The 17,254-nt window shown below is 39.4% G+C and overlaps 1 protein-coding gene across 1 annotated transcript in view; it reads left to right on the top strand.

The window, feature by feature from the left end:
* LOC102975085 (ATP-binding cassette sub-family C member 4) overlaps positions 1-17,254 on the top strand; it is a 220,035-nt gene that overhangs the window by 147,580 nt on the left and 55,201 nt on the right. The window contains exon 20 of the mRNA XM_024123245.3: positions 1,039-1,118. Within this exon, the coding sequence (XP_023979013.1) occupies positions 1,039-1,118 (80 nt within the window). The remainder of the gene's footprint in view (positions 1-1,038; positions 1,119-17,254) is intronic.

Genomic DNA, 17,254 nt, shown 5'->3' with positions numbered 1-17,254 from the left:
AAAAAAAAAAAAAAAAAAAGACCAAATATTTATTACAATTTAGTTCTCATCTTCCAAGCCTTCAGAGTATACTGTTTTGGTGAATTTTGAGACGGGAAATAAAAGCAATAAGAAATGATCTTTTAGTCATCAAGTAACATTTGTTTTCCTGCTTCCATCCCTCTAGTCTTCTTGGAGGCTTAAGCATGAGTCGTGTGTTCTTCACACTTGGTGCGCCTCTGAAAACAACAACTTATTACCCTGGTGGTAAACGCACAACTTGGAAATTGGAAGAATCCCAAATTTCCCAAAATGTAAGGTGCTGTGCACCATCCTGGGGATTAAAGAATTGCAGAGAGGTTGTAATTAGTTTGCTTTTTTTTTTTTTTTTTTAAAGTATCACTTAGCAAAATTAATTCTTTTTTTTTTTTTTTGCGGTACGCGGGCCTCTCACTGCTGCGGCCTCTCCCGTTGCGGAGCACAGGCTCCGGCCGCACAGGCTCAGTAGTTGTGGCTCACGGGCCCAGCCGCTCCGCGGCACTTGGGATCCTCCCGGACCGGGGCACGAACCCGCGTGCCCTGCATCGGCAGGCGGACTCTCAACCACTGTGCCACCAGGGAAGCCCCCCAGCAAAATTAATTCTGATAAATCAAAGTTAGTGTAACAATTAGGAGTAATTTATGAATTTTAAATTGTTTACCGCTATCTAGCACTTGAAGTCTTAAATAGGATGGATGTAAAAGGACGAAACATTCTAAAATCCACCAACCCTTCCTGATACTTCCACAAGATCCTCTTCTCCTCCCCCGCCAGAACCCCCGCCCTTTAAAAATAAGGGCCAAAAATTTCAACTGCCCGCTCACTGCCATTGGTATTTTAATATCTCTTTAGGTAACGTCTGTTTTTTTCTTTACCACTGACATTGGCTTATTTCATATGAATCTATAATATATTAAATACATATGCATTTAAAATATTGTTTTGATTTGTTCGTGAATTGTTTCTCTTAAAGGGCCTGTCTGGGGAAATGAGTAATTTCTCATATCCTGTTCTTGCAGGAAGAATTTTGAATCGTTTTTCCAAAGACATTGGGCATATGGATGACTTGCTGCCCCTGACATTTCTTGATTTCATCCAGGTAAGGTAACAGTCATGTCAGAGTTTTCACAGCGCAAAGCTAAGAGCCTGCTTTTCAAGGCCTTTGCACAGGGGCTGAGATGGGCCTTTCAGCCTGACTGTGTTATCTTAATTAAGTAAAAGGCCGCGTTTGTAAGAGAAAGGTGTGGTTGTGATCGGGAGGCCTAGTTAACGTGCGTGACACCTGCTGTAGGAGTGGCTGCGCAGTGACGTCGAGGTTGGTTCGAAGCAGCGATGTGTGTGGCGTGGACTCCCTTTACTGTGAGCACATTTCACAACAGAGGAAGCAGTCACCTCTCACGGAAAGGTAGCCTAGATTAACTAAATTATGCGTTGGATTGCCACAAAGGACAAATATTTACTGCACCCGATGTGTGTGGCGTGGACTCCCTTTACTGTGAGCACATTTCACAACAGAGGAAGCAGTCACCTCTCACGGAAAGGTAGCCTAGATTAACTAAATTATGCGTTGGATTGCCACAAAGGACAAATATTTACTGCACCTTTTTTTTTTTTTTGGTATAAAGCCAGGTGTGGTTACTTACAAAGAAAAGATTAGTAATAATAAGGTGAAAATAATACTTGAACAAGGACAATGGAGAGCGGTTACGGAAGATACAAAGCCTTTAAAAGCAAGTGCGTTTAAGCCGATAATTTGAGTAAGGGATCAAAGTCATCTCAGAAAATGTCTTTTGTTTTTGTAGACAGCTTTTCTTTTCACACACTGATTACTCTGTCTTAAGGTGTCTTTAAAAAAACAAACCTTCAATGCCACAGAAATACCTTCTACACAGCCTTTGTTTTGTCTGTGGACTTGGAGGTTCTAAAGAGTGATGTTAGGTCATCTGAGCTCTAATCTCATTTAGTATTGTGCGTTTGGGATGTTTTTTTCTGTTGTTTAATTCTGTCTAGTTTTAAGTGATTCAGGCTGAGAGGACTTTCTTTTTCATTTCCAAGTGTTTTGGACATCAAAAGCATTTTTCGAAACGTGTACATTTTCTAAAATCCCAGCTGCTGCTGCTAATATTGATACTTCCTAAGTCTGAAGCCTTTTCACTTTCCCTAAGTGCCAGTTAACATGAACCCATTTTAAGACCGGGAAGGAGAAATGCTGCAGGTACAGCTTGATGCAGTTGCTCGCCATTGCCCCCGTTTTTATTTCAATGCTCAGGTGCTCTTTAAGTAAAAACTTGGCGTCTCTCCTGGAGCCATTTTTATAAAAGGAGCCACAAATACTTAATTTGGAAAATTAGCTGTGTCACAAATATCAGTAATAGGCCTGAGATTATTCTAGCCGTTCCTGTTAGTCACAAAGAAATGTGCCAATGAATGTAGCCTATGGGCAGAGGCCTCCACTGTTGACCAATGTGAAGTAAGCTGTGATTTAGAGGCAGAGTCTTACTGTTCTTCTTTTTAACCTGAGGGACAAGGGTGGTCTAACTTAATCTTGGTGAAGCGTAAATACCAGTAGTTCCAATTAGCTGATTTCTTGAATCAAATTGCAATAGTAAATCTCAGTATTATTGTCTTCAAGAAAGGAGTTTTTGTGTAAAGGATGACTCAGTTATCAATTATGATAAAGATCTATTGTCACTTGTTTTGTTTGCAGGTGTCTTTAAGAAGCCTCCCATAATCCCTTCAGGAAGAAATATTTTCTCCTTTAAAAGATAGTATTAGTTAAATATAAAAGCCCTGATCTCTGCCGTTGTTGTTGATTCTTTGAGAGACATTTCCCAACATTCATTGTTAAAATGGTTGTCAGGAGGAATCAGGTGAAACTTAATAAACAACGCAGTAACTGGTTCACCTTACTTTGTGTGCAGAAGCCTTTCTCCAGAGGATTTGCATTCAGTGAGTGGGTTTTTTTTTTTTTTTTAACATCTTTATTGGAGTATAATTGCTTTACAATGCGTCCTACCAGTTAAAATTTTTTTTTAACATCTTTATTGGAGTATAACTGTTTTACAATAGTTTGTTAGTTTCTCCTTTACAACAAAGTGAATCAGTTATACATATACATATGTTCCCATATCTCTTCGCTCTTGCGTCTCCCTCCCTCCTTATCCCACCCCTCTCGGTGGTCACAAAGCACAGAGGTGATCTCCCTGAGTGAGTGGGGTTTTGACGAGGTTATCACTGGGATCATTTTGAAGTATTCGGACCTGTTGCTATATTAGCAAGCAACGATTTTTATTAAAGCCACAAAAATGAAGTTAACCTGCCCTCAAAGAAAGGCCAACAAAAATCAAAATGTAAATTGATTTTTTTTTTTCCTCTTCTTTTTGAATTTGGATAGGGCACTGTAAAGATGAAAAGAACCCAGTGGTGATCTGGGACTCTTAATGGAATCATGTAAACTTAAACACTATTATGGTAAGCACATAGAATGAAAACTAATTTTCCAAATCAAATACATTATATTCAATTCATTTTCCCCAATCAACCAAATGTTTAAAACCTGTTAGTTATAACAGCAATCTTCTGGAAATTAATTAGAAGCCTATTAGCTCTGCTAGCTGAGCTGAACCGAATGAAGAGGGTTGCTCGTTACATTTCTAAATAGGCTCCCGAATTAAAGCAAAGGAAGGTCAAAATGACAATCAGCTTGACTCACCTTATGGCTTTGCTTAAGAGGTGGATCTTTTTTTTAAGGAGTTAATTTTTTTTTAAAAGAAATTTTATCCACTTGGACCCAATCCTCTAATTTAAAAAGTCGGGATAAAAGGTATCCTGAATATTATCTCTGTTAACAGTAACACCCTCTCAAGTGCATAGGAATCTGAAATGGAAGTGACTTTTAGGTCTCTTGTCTGGCCCATCAGCTTCTCTGAAGAGTTTTGTCATCCCCTTTCAGAATTGAGATAGAGAATTTCTCGTGTGCCTTTGATTTTAATGTCATTAGCAGAACGGGCCGCTGACATCAGGAGACCCTGGGTTTTAATGTCTCTCGTCTGATTCTTAGGGTCAGAATCCTAATGACTGGCAGCGCTTCCTCTGCTCAGGGAGGTTCACAGAACATGAGTCCTTCTACACCCAACAGCTGACTTTAGAAAGGGTTGGGAAATTCCGTATCAAGAAGTTAACCTATGGGCTTCCCTGGTGGCACAGTGGTTGAGAGTCCGCCTGCCGATGCAGGCGACACGGGTTCGTGCCCCGGTCCGGGAAGATCCCACATGCCGCGGAGCGGCTGGGCCTGCGCGTCTGGAGCCTGTGCTCCGCAACGGAAGAGGCCGCGACAGTGAGAGGCCCGCGTACCGCAAAAAAAAAAAAAAAAAAAAAAAAAAAGTTAACCTTGGTTTGATCTTGTGGTCCTTCCTGATCTACATGTCATGTCTTATTCTTGAGCGAGAAAGAACTTGGCAGGATTTATAGTAACAAATAGAATGCAAATCAAAATTCAAAGCTTAGATATCTTTCCACTTTTCAGAATATTAAAACCAACACTGACATGTTTAATGTTTGTTTCTTACTGAAGATAAGCATGTGATAATACTTTTAGAAGAATTAAAATCAAACAGATACAGAAATAATATAATTACACTTCTCCATGGTAACTTTTTAATCCATAGCATGCGTGTTTCATTACTTTATCTGTAAGACGATGATAATTTTGTTGGTTTTGTAAGTAAGAGTTCAGAAATATGGACCATTGGCCTAGAACATAATTGTGTCTCCAGTTAAGTCTGATGCCGATGAATTGAAGAAAGGGAACTGAGACAGAGCCCTCATGATGGGGGGAGGGGGTATACTCCCATGAAGGAAGTCAGAAGTCAGATTTTATTATTCCACTAACACAGGGACTGAGATGAGAAAATTCTGTTTAAAATGTGAGCAAGTTTGCTGGCCACATGGAAGGTATTTACTTATGTCCCTTGGACTTCAACAAATGATTTGTATTTGTGTGAACATTGGTGGGGTTTTGTTTGCTTTTTGTTTTGTTTTTGGTTTCATTTAGTGATTCATATCCATGCTGATGGGAAACAGTGACACAGCTCATTTTGAAATGAGTGTAATTTACTATTGTGCAACATTCCAATGAGAATTCCAGAGGAACAGTGGGGTTAATGTGTGGGATTTGGGAACCTGAGCTGACACAGGCATGGAACACGAGTGAATGAAGAGAGACCAATTTTTGACTGACGAGGCATTTTGGAAGGGTAGGCCAGAAATGAGGGAACTTTTTTTAATATATCGTAGGAAATAAATAATTTATACAAAATAACAACAGTCTGCAGGTTATCTCAGGGTTGCCTTGGGCTTATCAGATAAGTTAGCCAGTGGCTGGCAGTGCACATGTGGCTTATTAAAGTGTTGTTCAGACACATTTTGTTTGTTTGCTTTTTCAAAAATCATAACAGCTTTGAGTATTAACAGTATTTTAAAAACTAAGTCATCTGTCAATCCCGAACATGGGTCTTCACTCATGAAAACTAAATATCTTTATGAAAATAGGGATTGAAATACAAAGTATAAAGGCCATATAAACCTCGTTCGTATGTGAGAAATCAATGAGGGAGAATTCTTTGAATAGGACTTTGGCCTTCAAAACATAATGTATTTGAATAAACATAAACAAACAAAACGTGGTCACTTAAAATTCACATTCTTGAGTGTATGACTTGACTTCCTAATGCCACAGCATAAATACCAGCAACATAAATATAGCCTCTCATTTTCTTAAAACAGTGATTGATTTAATTAATAATGGTACCATACATACATAACATTTATGTTTCAGTAGTATTTAAATTTAAAATTTAATTTTATTAAGGTTTAAATTAATTCTTAATGATCATTTTAATAATACAGTAAATTTGTAATATTTGATGGGCAGTTGTATTGTTTTGTGAATGTATTTGCAACTAGAAATATAATGGAAAATCTTGAAGTTTCTCTCGAACGAATGATTTCCATTGCATATCTGTGATGTGTGGATTTGTAATTCGTTCAGTGTTTCTCTTTCCCACAACATGTCTTCATTTTTGGATTGTTTGCAGCAGTCTTTTATCGGGCTTCTATTATGTGCTAGGGATGTGGGGATGAAAAAGGTAAAGCCTTTGTCTTCGTTCACTGGACAAGCATTCATTTGAGCGTGTCACGTGTGCTATAGGCACCATGCAGGGCTTGGGGATGTGGAGTTGAATGAAATCTAATTCCCGTCTTCCTTGAGGCACACTCTCCTGGGAGAGACAGATCGAAAGTCAGCAAGTACTGTGCTGTGTGGTAAGTTACAACAGGACTATACTGGATAGGAGACTGGATAAGGCTTTAGTGTGAGACAGATCTGATTTCCACACCCAGATCTTCCTTGACATTTTTGGACCTCCAGGTGGAAGCATCCTGTACTTAATTGGAAGTAAGAGTCTAGTGTCTGAAAGAGAGACCTGGGATGAGTATGGCACCTGTGTATTCATTACTGAGCAGGTAAAAGCTAAATCTGTGAAAATGGATAAGATTGCCCAGAGAGAGAGTGAAGCATTTCAGGAGCAAAGATCCTTATGGAAGCCTTTATATTCAGAGAGAAAGCAGAGAGAGAAGGGAAGCAGAGGAGACACACAATGAAGAGATGAGGAAATAGGTTGGGGGACCGAGGAAGGACAAGTCTGTTAAGTGCAAAGGAGAAGGTAAGTCCCTGGAAAGTTGTCAGTTGATTTTAGACATCAGGAGGCTTCTGGTGACCTAAGAAGCAGGTTTCAGATGGGAGGGGCCAGATTGCAAAGGGCTGCAATTCAGGAGGCATGGAGGAAGCTGAAGTGAAGGCAGGCTACTCTTGGAAGGAGTTTGAGTAAAACCAGAGAGAGGCCCATCCGGAATGTAGGGTCTGCGGAGGAGCTGCTGGTTGGGTGTTTAGTTTGGGGGCTGGGGGTGTGTGGTGGGTAATATTTTCCTCTGTCCCTCCTTCCCCTCAACCAACAGGGATTAGCGCTGAGGCCCTGAAGTACAGGGGTGAGTCAGGCAGGAATCCTCCCCTCCAGGCTCCCAAGGGGAGGGAGACACACAGAGATCCACCCCTGCCGCCTTTGGAATATCCTAACTGTGGCAGCGCCCTGGCGGAAGTCCTGGAGGGCAAACTGGGTGTGGGGCTGGAGGTAGTAAGGGAGCCTGGTCCAGGAGGTGGGCGTGGCTTCTAGCAAGCGACCTTTGATCCCAGATGAGAGGAAAAGGCCTCTGTGGATGGTGGGGCAGGAGGGGCTGCTGGAAGCCTAGTTCCAAATGGGCAACAGTCTTCTGTCTGTCACCAGCTGAGAGTGGTGTTGGCAAGGGCCTTGAAGGGGGTTTTTCAGTTCTGTTTTGTTTTAAAGGATGTAGGTAGTGCCAAGTGTGTTCAGACTCATTTTTTTTAAATTAATTACTTTATTTATTTAGGCTGCTACGGATCTTAGTTGTGGCACGCGGGATCTTCGTTGCGGCATGCAGGCTCTTAGTTGGGGCATGTGAACTCTTAGTTGCAGCATGCATGCGGGATCTAGTTCCCTGACCAGGGATGGAACCCAGGCCCCCTGCACTGGGAGCGCCGAGTCTTACCCACTGGACCACCAGGGAAGTCCCACAAACTCATTTTTGATGATTCTGCTCATCCTTGGGTATATTTGATAAACCTTGAAACATAGTTGATCATTTTCATTCTAAAGTGTTTGTTCCGTATACTTTTTCTCATCTAATTCTTTCTCGTTCCCTAAAATGAAATCTCAGGTAATTCATTTAATATTTTGTAATTATACAAAACACCTGCTTTGTATTATTTCTTTGTTTCTTCTGTCTTTTCCTTATGAATACTGTGTTGCATAGTTTAACCTGCCCACGATCCTCTAAGATCAGATACCTTTATTATTTTTGCTTCAAATGCCCAAATAATTGCTTATTTCAGAAGTTAAGTTTGCTTTTTCACTGAAATGCGGGCTAATGTATCATAAAAGAGTGAGAACCTTGAAGGGATCGTCGGATTCCAGGGTCCTCAGAGACTGGCCGTGGAGCACCCCTGACACTGGAGCAGGACCCACACCCTTTTCCCACGGTGCAGTACCATCTTGGAATACACATCTAAAGAGATTTGTTTCTCTTTCTTTGCCAGTGATTTATGTTATGAAGGAGCCCAGGCCTAGAGAGTAAAATTGAAATTTCCTAGTCCTTAAATCTAATCTCCCTACAGTTCCTGGAAAGAAAGTTTACATGTCTGATGGACTGGCTGTTGATCTACTGGTTTGTCTCTCTCTCTCTCTCTCTCTCTGTGTGTGTGTGTGTGTGTGTGTGTGTGTGTGTGTGTGTGTGTGTGTGTTTGCGTTTGCGTTTGCACATCTTTAGCCCATTCTCAAATGGACCCTCTCAATGCTTCAGTTTTTAAGGACCAGAAAAAGTCTCTCTTCCACATTAATGAAGCTTTTCTTGACCACTCTATTCTGCAATAAAACAATGTCCATACCTTACAGAAAAGAAGAGACCCTGTAACAGGAGGCTGATTGCCTCTAGATGGGACGGCAGATTCAGCAGCTGCTCTTTTTCGGTTAATCCATTTCTTCATTATCACCTCCTCCTGCATCACATCATCTCTCCATTTCCTCTGTAAACTATGCTTCCGGGGGTGCCTCCGGGGTGCCTACACGCTCCGCTCCAGTCCTCAGCCTCGGTATCTTTTCTTCTAAATCCGTTGTGACTCTTCCTAAACTTGTTCATGCTACTTGCCCTTGTTGTATCATCTTAACTGTAAATCTCTGGATTCCAAATGGAAGAGTTGTTTGTGCGGCAAGTTGGATACTTTGGAAGGAATTAATAAAGGCGTCACTTAAATAAAAAAGGTGTCGATGAGACAACAGATGGGGGGGATGAATTGGAGAAATATAGGAGAATTCTGTGCTGAGAGTTTCAGAGGTGTTTTAGAAATTGTAGATGATGCACTACAGATGTGATTTAAACAAGAGAAGCTCTTGACATGATACCTGTTTGTGCTGTTAAATTGTACCAAAACATGAAGATTTTGTATTATTCTAGAGTTGACTAACTATTCAGGTTGTAGCAGTTAAGGGGGCATGTTCTGTAACCCTGCCTGGAGAGACTGGGGATGGCTTCCCATTGATTCCGGAACCTCATGTAGAGATGGAGGATTCACAAGGGACAGGGAGCCCAGGAGAGTGTAGGATGGAGGGGGAGGCCAGCATTCTGTAAGTAGCTGGATTGTGAAGCTTGGGGGTCAGTCATCGCAGGAGATAAAGATGGAGAGGCCCCGTGGGACAGATCACAGGGTAACTTGTGTCTCAAGCACAGGAATTTGGTTTGGAGCGTTGGATAGAAGGCTACAGAGAGGAAGAAGAGAACACCGGAATGATAGGATTTTGCCAACATAGGGAAGACAGGACGAGGCACTGACTTGTCCAGGTTTATCTTTGGGACACCCAAGTAGCAATGCCTTGTGTTGCTAATGAAAACCCTGGATTCTTAATAGGGGTTCCACGCTGCAGGACAGTCCATCCCCTCAGATGATGGCATTATTATCCCCATATCCTAACGGGAATTACGAGTTTGTACACCATTCGTTTGACTCTTGTAGTTACCAGATATGTTGCCTGTCCAGTTGAATTATAGATATTGTCCACATTGGAGCTGTTCATCATTCCAAAGGAAGAAGGAAGTCAACATTTTAAAAAAGCCAATCGATGTGGTATATTTAGTGTGATTCTACCTGAGGATGTAAGAGCCCTGAAAATGGTTTTTTCCAGTGTTCTTTGTTCTCTAGGAAAAACTTGATGTTTTAGTGGTGTGATTGTGCTATTGTATTATATACTGATTATATGTTAAGGGATAATCGTCTGTGATGTCAGTAGCTTTAAGGAGTGCTGGAGTGGGAGCCCCGCAGTCTCCCTTTCCAAGCTTGAATCCCAGCTCTCTCCCACAAAGCTACACTTTCCTTCTCTGTAAAATAGAGAAAATATTACCAACTTCATAAAGTTTGTTGGGAAGACATAATGAAGTCAATAAAATTCTAACTACATGTTAAGCGCTAAATAATGGCTAGTTATTTTTGAAATAACACATATATTTTTCATTAGGAAAAATAGTCCAATAAGAGCATTATGTTATACAATAAAGTAATTGTTACAGACAGTTTCCAGGTCCATCTATATCACCACATAAGTGTGTGCCACAAAGATTCTAGGTTTGTAATCCTGAAGAATTTAATGGACACTTTCCAATGTAGACTTACAGCGGGGGGAACAACAGTTGTTTTCTAAATAGACCATCGAGTACTAAATATTTCCATACAATTTCGGAAACTTCAAGATCCCTGATAACATTGAGTAAGGAGTCACAATTATTCCAGAATTCTTTCCATTAAAATGTCCACTTTCAAGAAGTCTTCCAATAGAAAAATGAGTGAGTGACAATGACCAGTAAGATTTGGAAGGTTGGATTTAGGTATATTAATTAATAAAATTTGGGAACTGCTCTGAGCATGCAGACTTGCATACAGCAAAATGATGTAATTTATTGAGGAAAACTGAACTGCAAAACCTTTCCTCCTCACACACTCCTAATCCACCCAAAAACAAAACAAAACAAAACACAGCAGCTTGGCTGAGCTTAAATAACTGACTTTTCATATCCTTTCATGGACACAAAGGGCTCATCCAGAGGCTACTTGAGCCACCAATGCTGGCAATGGCGGGGACCACCAGGGAACGTGTCATTCCCTCCTCACTGCACACAAAACACATTGACTGCAGCTTTATGAAGTGAAAATGCCCGAGAAAAAGAAAATGTGAAGGAGGTGTTCTCAGTCATTTCTTTCCAGAGGGGGGAGCACAAAAGAACGAGCTGCTGCATCTGGATATTGAGAACAAAGCAAGCCTGAGACCAGGGCCTAATAGGGTTGGGTCACTTGCTTTCATAGAAGCAAAGAGTGGAACTGCCTTGGCTTGTCTCAGTACCACTGACCCTTGCATTTCATTGTGTAGAGATGTCAGGGAAAGTGTGTAGAAAGCATTCCAGCCTCTCTCACTGAACAATGACTTTGTCATTTTGAGATTTCTGTGGTGTGTTGACCCTTTCCCCACCCCCTCCCTCAAATCCCCGTTGGACAAAAGAGATTGTTAGTTAGGCTGCCTTGCCCTGTTTGAAAGATCTCTGTTTTTTGGACTCTTCAAAAGTAAACTCATCCATTGTAACTGAATCACAGCATTTTTCCCGCTTTTAAAATCAACAGAAGCGTTTTAGTTTGGAATTTTCAGGGATGGGATATTCCCTGAAAATGCTAGTTCCAGAGATAAAGATTCATGCACGCTGCCAAGTTAAAGTGGGTTTCCTTTTTCATAGAAAGGAGAATTGATGATATTGGTTACTGGAAATATTTACAAACACTTGACCCTTGGGTTTCAGAGATTAAGGTGATATGCTTCACACAAGCCCACTCATATGCTCCGTTTACCTTTCTTTTTGATGAAAGATCAGACGGCGGGTGGGTTTTTCCAGCTTGATAGTTAGCACACTTAGAAATCAGCACTGTCAGCATCAGCCTGGTGACAGTTAATCAGCGGGGACCTTCCTAGGCTGGCAACCAAGTGTTCCATTTTGTCTGTCCCAGCATGTGTGGTCCAATGATAACGTTTATAGTTTAACAAGAAGCTAATTAAGACCTAAAGAAAGAAAAATAAGGACCCCATTTTTAATCAAGCCTTGTGGTGGTATTCAGAGCGTAGAACTTTACAATGTAGCATTATTGGATGATGTCCATTACAAAACTATAGTGGCCATTCACAGCGCTTTCTCTCCCCGCCATCTTGTATCGTTAGGAATGATCAAATGGACTGTTGTTCCTAGGGAGAGGAAAATGGCAAAACATTTACTCATGTTGAGGACCTTTAGAGTCTCTATATGCTCTTCTTGAGTATATTTCTTCAATTCTATCTACCAATGTATTTTCTTGATAAAATTAAGAAGAACGGGTGAGCTGGAGAACTTCCTTCATTTTTATGAAAACCTCGTCCTTGCTATTTTATGCATGGATATATGTCTTCAATCTGATGTGGAACGTGATTAATTATAATCTATTTGTCTTCTGGTTGCTCTCTGCTTGTGAGTTTTGTTTCTTGCAACTCTTTCTCTGGGTGTTTTGATGTAGTTTTCCCTGATTGTTATCTGCATCCAGTTAGGAAGCAGATAGGACAGCTCTAGCATTGAAGCTAAGGGCAGCATCCTGTAGGAGATATGTCAAATGGGGCTCAGGCCCCCCGCTGGTTACCGTTATCTCCCGCATGTGTCCCCCAGCCTTCCTTTCCCAGTGCACCCAAGGTAATCAACACATGAAATTATGATTGTGTATTTTACACATTGCCAACACCTGCCTGAGCATAACCTAAGGTGTGGGAATTGGATTCTGGTGTCATCATGGCTGTCGTTGCTGTGTTTTTCTTTTTCTTCTTGTTGTTGTTTGTCGTTTTGTTTTGTTTTGTTTTATGATTTGGCTGCTCTGCGGGGCTTGCAGCATCTTAGTTCCCCCACCAGGGATCGAACCCATACCCAAGCAGTGAAAGCACCGAGTCCTAACCACTGGACCGTCTTTTAATCTATTTTTTAAAACATATTTATTGATTTTTTGAGGTATAGTTTACGTACGAGGAAACAAGCAATTTTTCATTTTTTTGGTTAATGAGTTTTGATAATTGTTTACATCCCTTTGATCACCACACAAAACAAAATGTAGAGCATTCCCAAGACCTCAGAAAGTCTCTCTTGCCCCTTTGCAGTCAGTTTCCACACCCCCGCAGTTATCCGATATTTCTGTCTACATAAATCAGTTTTCCTGTTCTTGGGCTCCGTATATAAATGGAATCAACATAGTACAGGTTTTGCTGTGATGCCTTGTTTTGCTTAACGTATTGTCAAGATTTTCAAGATCCATCCATGTTGCTACTTGTTTCAGTGGTTCTTTCCTTTTTCCTTTCTGAGTCATTCCATTATATGAAGATACCACAATTTATTTATCCATTCTCCAGTTGATGGATATTTGTGTTGTTCATAGCTTTTAGCAATGAACCTTCTTGGAGAAGTGTTTATACGGACACAAGTTATCATTCTTCTCAGCTCTGTTTTAGAGGAATGATAGAAGCTCCATGTACAAGTGGAATTGTTGGGTCATAAGGTAGGCGTTTGTTGACTTAAAAAAAATTACCATAAAGTTTTTCAAGATAGTTGCACCATTTTACACACCCGCCAGCAATATATGGGAGTTCTGGTTGTTCCACACCTTAGCAATTTTTGCAGCACTTAGTAGTATCAGTCTTTGTGATTCAAGTCTTTCTGTGCATGACTACTCTCATTGTGGTGTCAATTTGCATTTTCCTGATGATTAATGATATTGAGCTCTTTTTCATGCATGCTTACTGACTATTTTTGCTAGTTATTCTAGCCACATTTGTTTAAAAAGACTTTTATGGATTGAATTGGCACCTTGATTAAAAACCATCTGACTGTATGTGAGCAGGCCTGAGTTTGTATACTTTATTCTGTTCGATTGATCTGTTTATCCTTGTACCAGTACTGTGGTCTTAGTTACTGTTCATTTTAGTAAGACTTGAAATCCTCTGGTTTAAGTCCTCTAACTTTGTACTTCTTCCTTAAGATTGCTTTTATCATTCTAGATCATTTACTTTTCTCTATAAATTTTAGAAGCCTTTTAATTTGTTTTCAATGAAAGCCTGCTGGAATTTTGATTAATATTTTCTTTTAGCTATAGGTCCATTTGAGGAGTGTCTGAGTTTAACACTGTTGAATCTGTCAGTTATGTATGTGGTACATCTCTCTACTTATTTAGGTCATGTTGAATTTTAGAAGTGTTTTGTAGTTGTTACAGAAATCTTATAATCTTTTGGTTAAATTCATTCCTGAATATTTGATGTCTTTTGATTGTATTTATGGGATTGTTTTTAATATCACTTTCCAATTGCTTGTTGCTGGTATATAGAAATACAGTTGATTTATTTGTGAATACACTTTGCATTTCCTGGGCGTGGTTTTTCTTTTTTAATCTTGTAAAATTTTCTATATCCACAATCATGTTAGCTGTGAATACTAACAATTTTACTCCTTCATTTCCAATATTTATTAGTTTTATTTCCTTGCTGTGGCTAGAGGTTTGAGTACAATGTTGAAAAAAGGTGATAATACATGCTTGTACTCTTAAGATAAAATCTTTTAATATTTTTCCATCAAGAATGATGTTAACTGCAATTTTTCAGGTAGATTGAATGTTTCCTTTAATTCCTAAATTCCTGAGAATTTTAACGTTTTTAAAATCAAGAATAGGTGTTAAAATTTGACCAATATTTTTCTACATTTCTTCAGATAATTATATTATTATTCACCATTAATCTTTTAATGTGGTATATTATACCGATTGATATTTGCAGGTTAAATTAACCTTATATTCTAGAATAAACTCCACTTGGTCCTAATGTGTACCATATATATTTTTTTTATGTATCATTGTATGCAATTTGTTAATGTTTTGTCAATAATATTTGTATCTGTTGTTCATGAGGCATCTTGGTTCATAACTTGCTTTTCTTTAAATGCTTTGCCAGGTTTTGGTATCAGAGTTATGCAGTCCTCATAAAAAGACGTGGGAAATGGATATTTTTGTTATGGTCTTTTTTTTTTTTTTAGCTGCACCTTGCGGCTTGTGGGATCTCAGTTCCCCGACCAGGGATTGAGCCCGCGCCAGGGCAGTGAAAGCCCGGAATCCTAACCACTAGGCCACCAGGGCACTCCCATGGTCAGTTTTATGTGTCAGTTTGACCAGGCTGCATTCCAGTTATTCAGTCAGAAAGTAGGCTAGGTGTTACTGTGCAGGTATTTTATAAATATGATTAAAGTGCATAATCAGTTGACTTTAAGTAAGGAATGCTATCTTAGATAGTCTTGGTGGGCCTGATTCAGTCTGTTGAAAGGACTTAAGAGTTAAGGCTTCCCTGAATAGAGAGAAGTTCTGCCTGTGGATAACAGCATTGGCTCCTGCCCAAGAGTTCCAGCCTATCGTTTGTAACAGCTGGCCCTGTGGATTTCTGACTTGCCTAGCCAAGTTTGATTGTGAAATACTACTTTTTTTATGTTGTTAGATTCAGTTTATTGGCATGTTGTTTAGTGCTCCTAAGACAGTTTGGGTTGTAATTTTTTTTCTTTTAATGTGTTTGTGTGGTTTTTATATCATGATAATGCTGGAGTCAAATTCCCTGGAAGAATTTGGTAAAACTTTTCACAATCTACTTGTGAAGCCCTATAGACCTAGCCTTTTTTTGGTGGGAAATTTTCATATTATGGAGTCAGATTCTTAAATTGATATGGAAGTATTCAGATCTTCTGTTTCATATTATGTCAGTCTTTGTATGTGGTTTTTCAAGAAATTTGTTGTTTGCATTGTATTTTTAAGTTTATGAGCACAATGCTCATTATATCCCGTTTTTAGTGCCTGTGGTATCTCTTGTGTTATTCTCTTTTAATTCACGTTCATGGTAATCCCTCCCCCTGCCCCCGTTTTTTTTGTTTTTTGTTCTTTTGTTTTTTGTTTTTTTAGTATTTCCTTGGTGCTTTCAAAGAACCAAGCTTTGGGTTTATTAATTTTTTGCCTTAGAAGATAGATTTGTATTTCATTCGTGTCTGCTTTTTACTTTCCATTCTTTTACATAATTTTGTGAAATATGCTGTTCCTTTATTTTAAGATGGATTTTAAGACCCTTGACTTTTATACTTTCTTTTTGCTTTTTTAAATAAGACTTTTTTTGTTACAGCAGTTTTTAGTTCACAGTGAAATTAAGAGGAAGATTCAGAGATTTCCCAAGTATTCTCTGTGGCCTTTAAAAAAAATGTTCAAAGTTGTAAATTTACCTCTAAGCACCTTAGTTGCAGACTTCAAATTTTAATATTTGTAGATATTCCTTTTCTTTTATGCCAAAATTCTTCGTAATTTTATTGTAATTTTGAATTAGATGATACCTTGAAATGTATTATTGAACTTCCAAATATTTAGTGATATACTAGTTACCTTTTTGTTATTAATTTCTTGTTAGGTCAGAATATATTCTGTACAATTTCTGTCCCTTGAAGTTTGTTGCTACTTGCTTTAGAATATAGGATATATGCAATTAAAAAGAATGTCTTATGTAATCACTGACTGCCATGTTGTATAGTTCCTAATTAGGTCAAATATATTAATGACATTTAAAAAATCTATTATATCTCCGTTGATTTTTATCTGCTTTTTCTATCAGTCTTTGAGATGGGTGGGTTTCAGTCTCCCACTATGGGTATGGCATTGTCTATTTCTACTGAGTTCTATCAGATTTTGCTTTATACATTAGTGAGCTGTGTTATTAGGATTATGTAAGTTTGGATTTTTTTAAGTATCTTTTAGATAAAATTGACACATTATTCTTAGGAAATGTTTTCCTTTGTTTCTAGTAATCCTTCCTAACTTCATGTTAGATAGATATTCCAGCTTTCTTTTGGTTAGTTTTTACATGGGGTACCTTGTTCAACATTTTATTTCCACTTTTATTTGGTGTTATTTCTAAGCTGTGCTTTTCAAACATCGGAAATAGATGGACTATAGTCTTGAATTTCATAATAAGCTCAAACACTGAAAAAGGTTAGTAAGGAAGCTATTGATCATTGAGATTTGCTGAACACAAAGGAAGGGAGAAGTGCACTCTGTTTCCCTAATCATTTCTCTTGTGTTGGTTAAGAAACTGTAAACCAAACCCCACCATTCACTCTTTAGTGGAGTTAACTGTGACTCAGGATTAAGGGCTACCTGAAGGATTACACAGGTTCCACAGCTAGTGTGGATCTGAAAAGATCTAAGGCAGTCAACTGAGGGATGAAAAGCATGATTAGTGAATCCTAAGGAAAGGACAGGTTTAGAAAAGCTTTATTCATATTAGAGTGTGGGGGCTTCCCTGGTGGCGCAGTGGTTGAGAGTCCGCCTGCCGATGCAGGGGACACGGGTTCGTGCCCCGGTCCGGGAGGATCCCGCATGCCGCGGAGCGGCTGGGCCCGTGAGCCATGGCCGCTGAGCCTGCGCGTCCGGAGCCTGGGCTCCACAACGGGAGAGGCCACAATGGTGAGAGGCCCGTGTACCGCAAAAAAAAAAAA

The sequence above is a fragment of the Physeter macrocephalus genome, chromosome 13 (genome assembly GCF_002837175.3).
Source record: "Physeter macrocephalus isolate SW-GA chromosome 13, ASM283717v5, whole genome shotgun sequence".
NCBI classification, from domain to species: domain Eukaryota; kingdom Metazoa; phylum Chordata; class Mammalia; order Artiodactyla; family Physeteridae; genus Physeter; species Physeter macrocephalus.
This window is presented reverse-complemented; position numbering and strand designations above follow the sequence as displayed.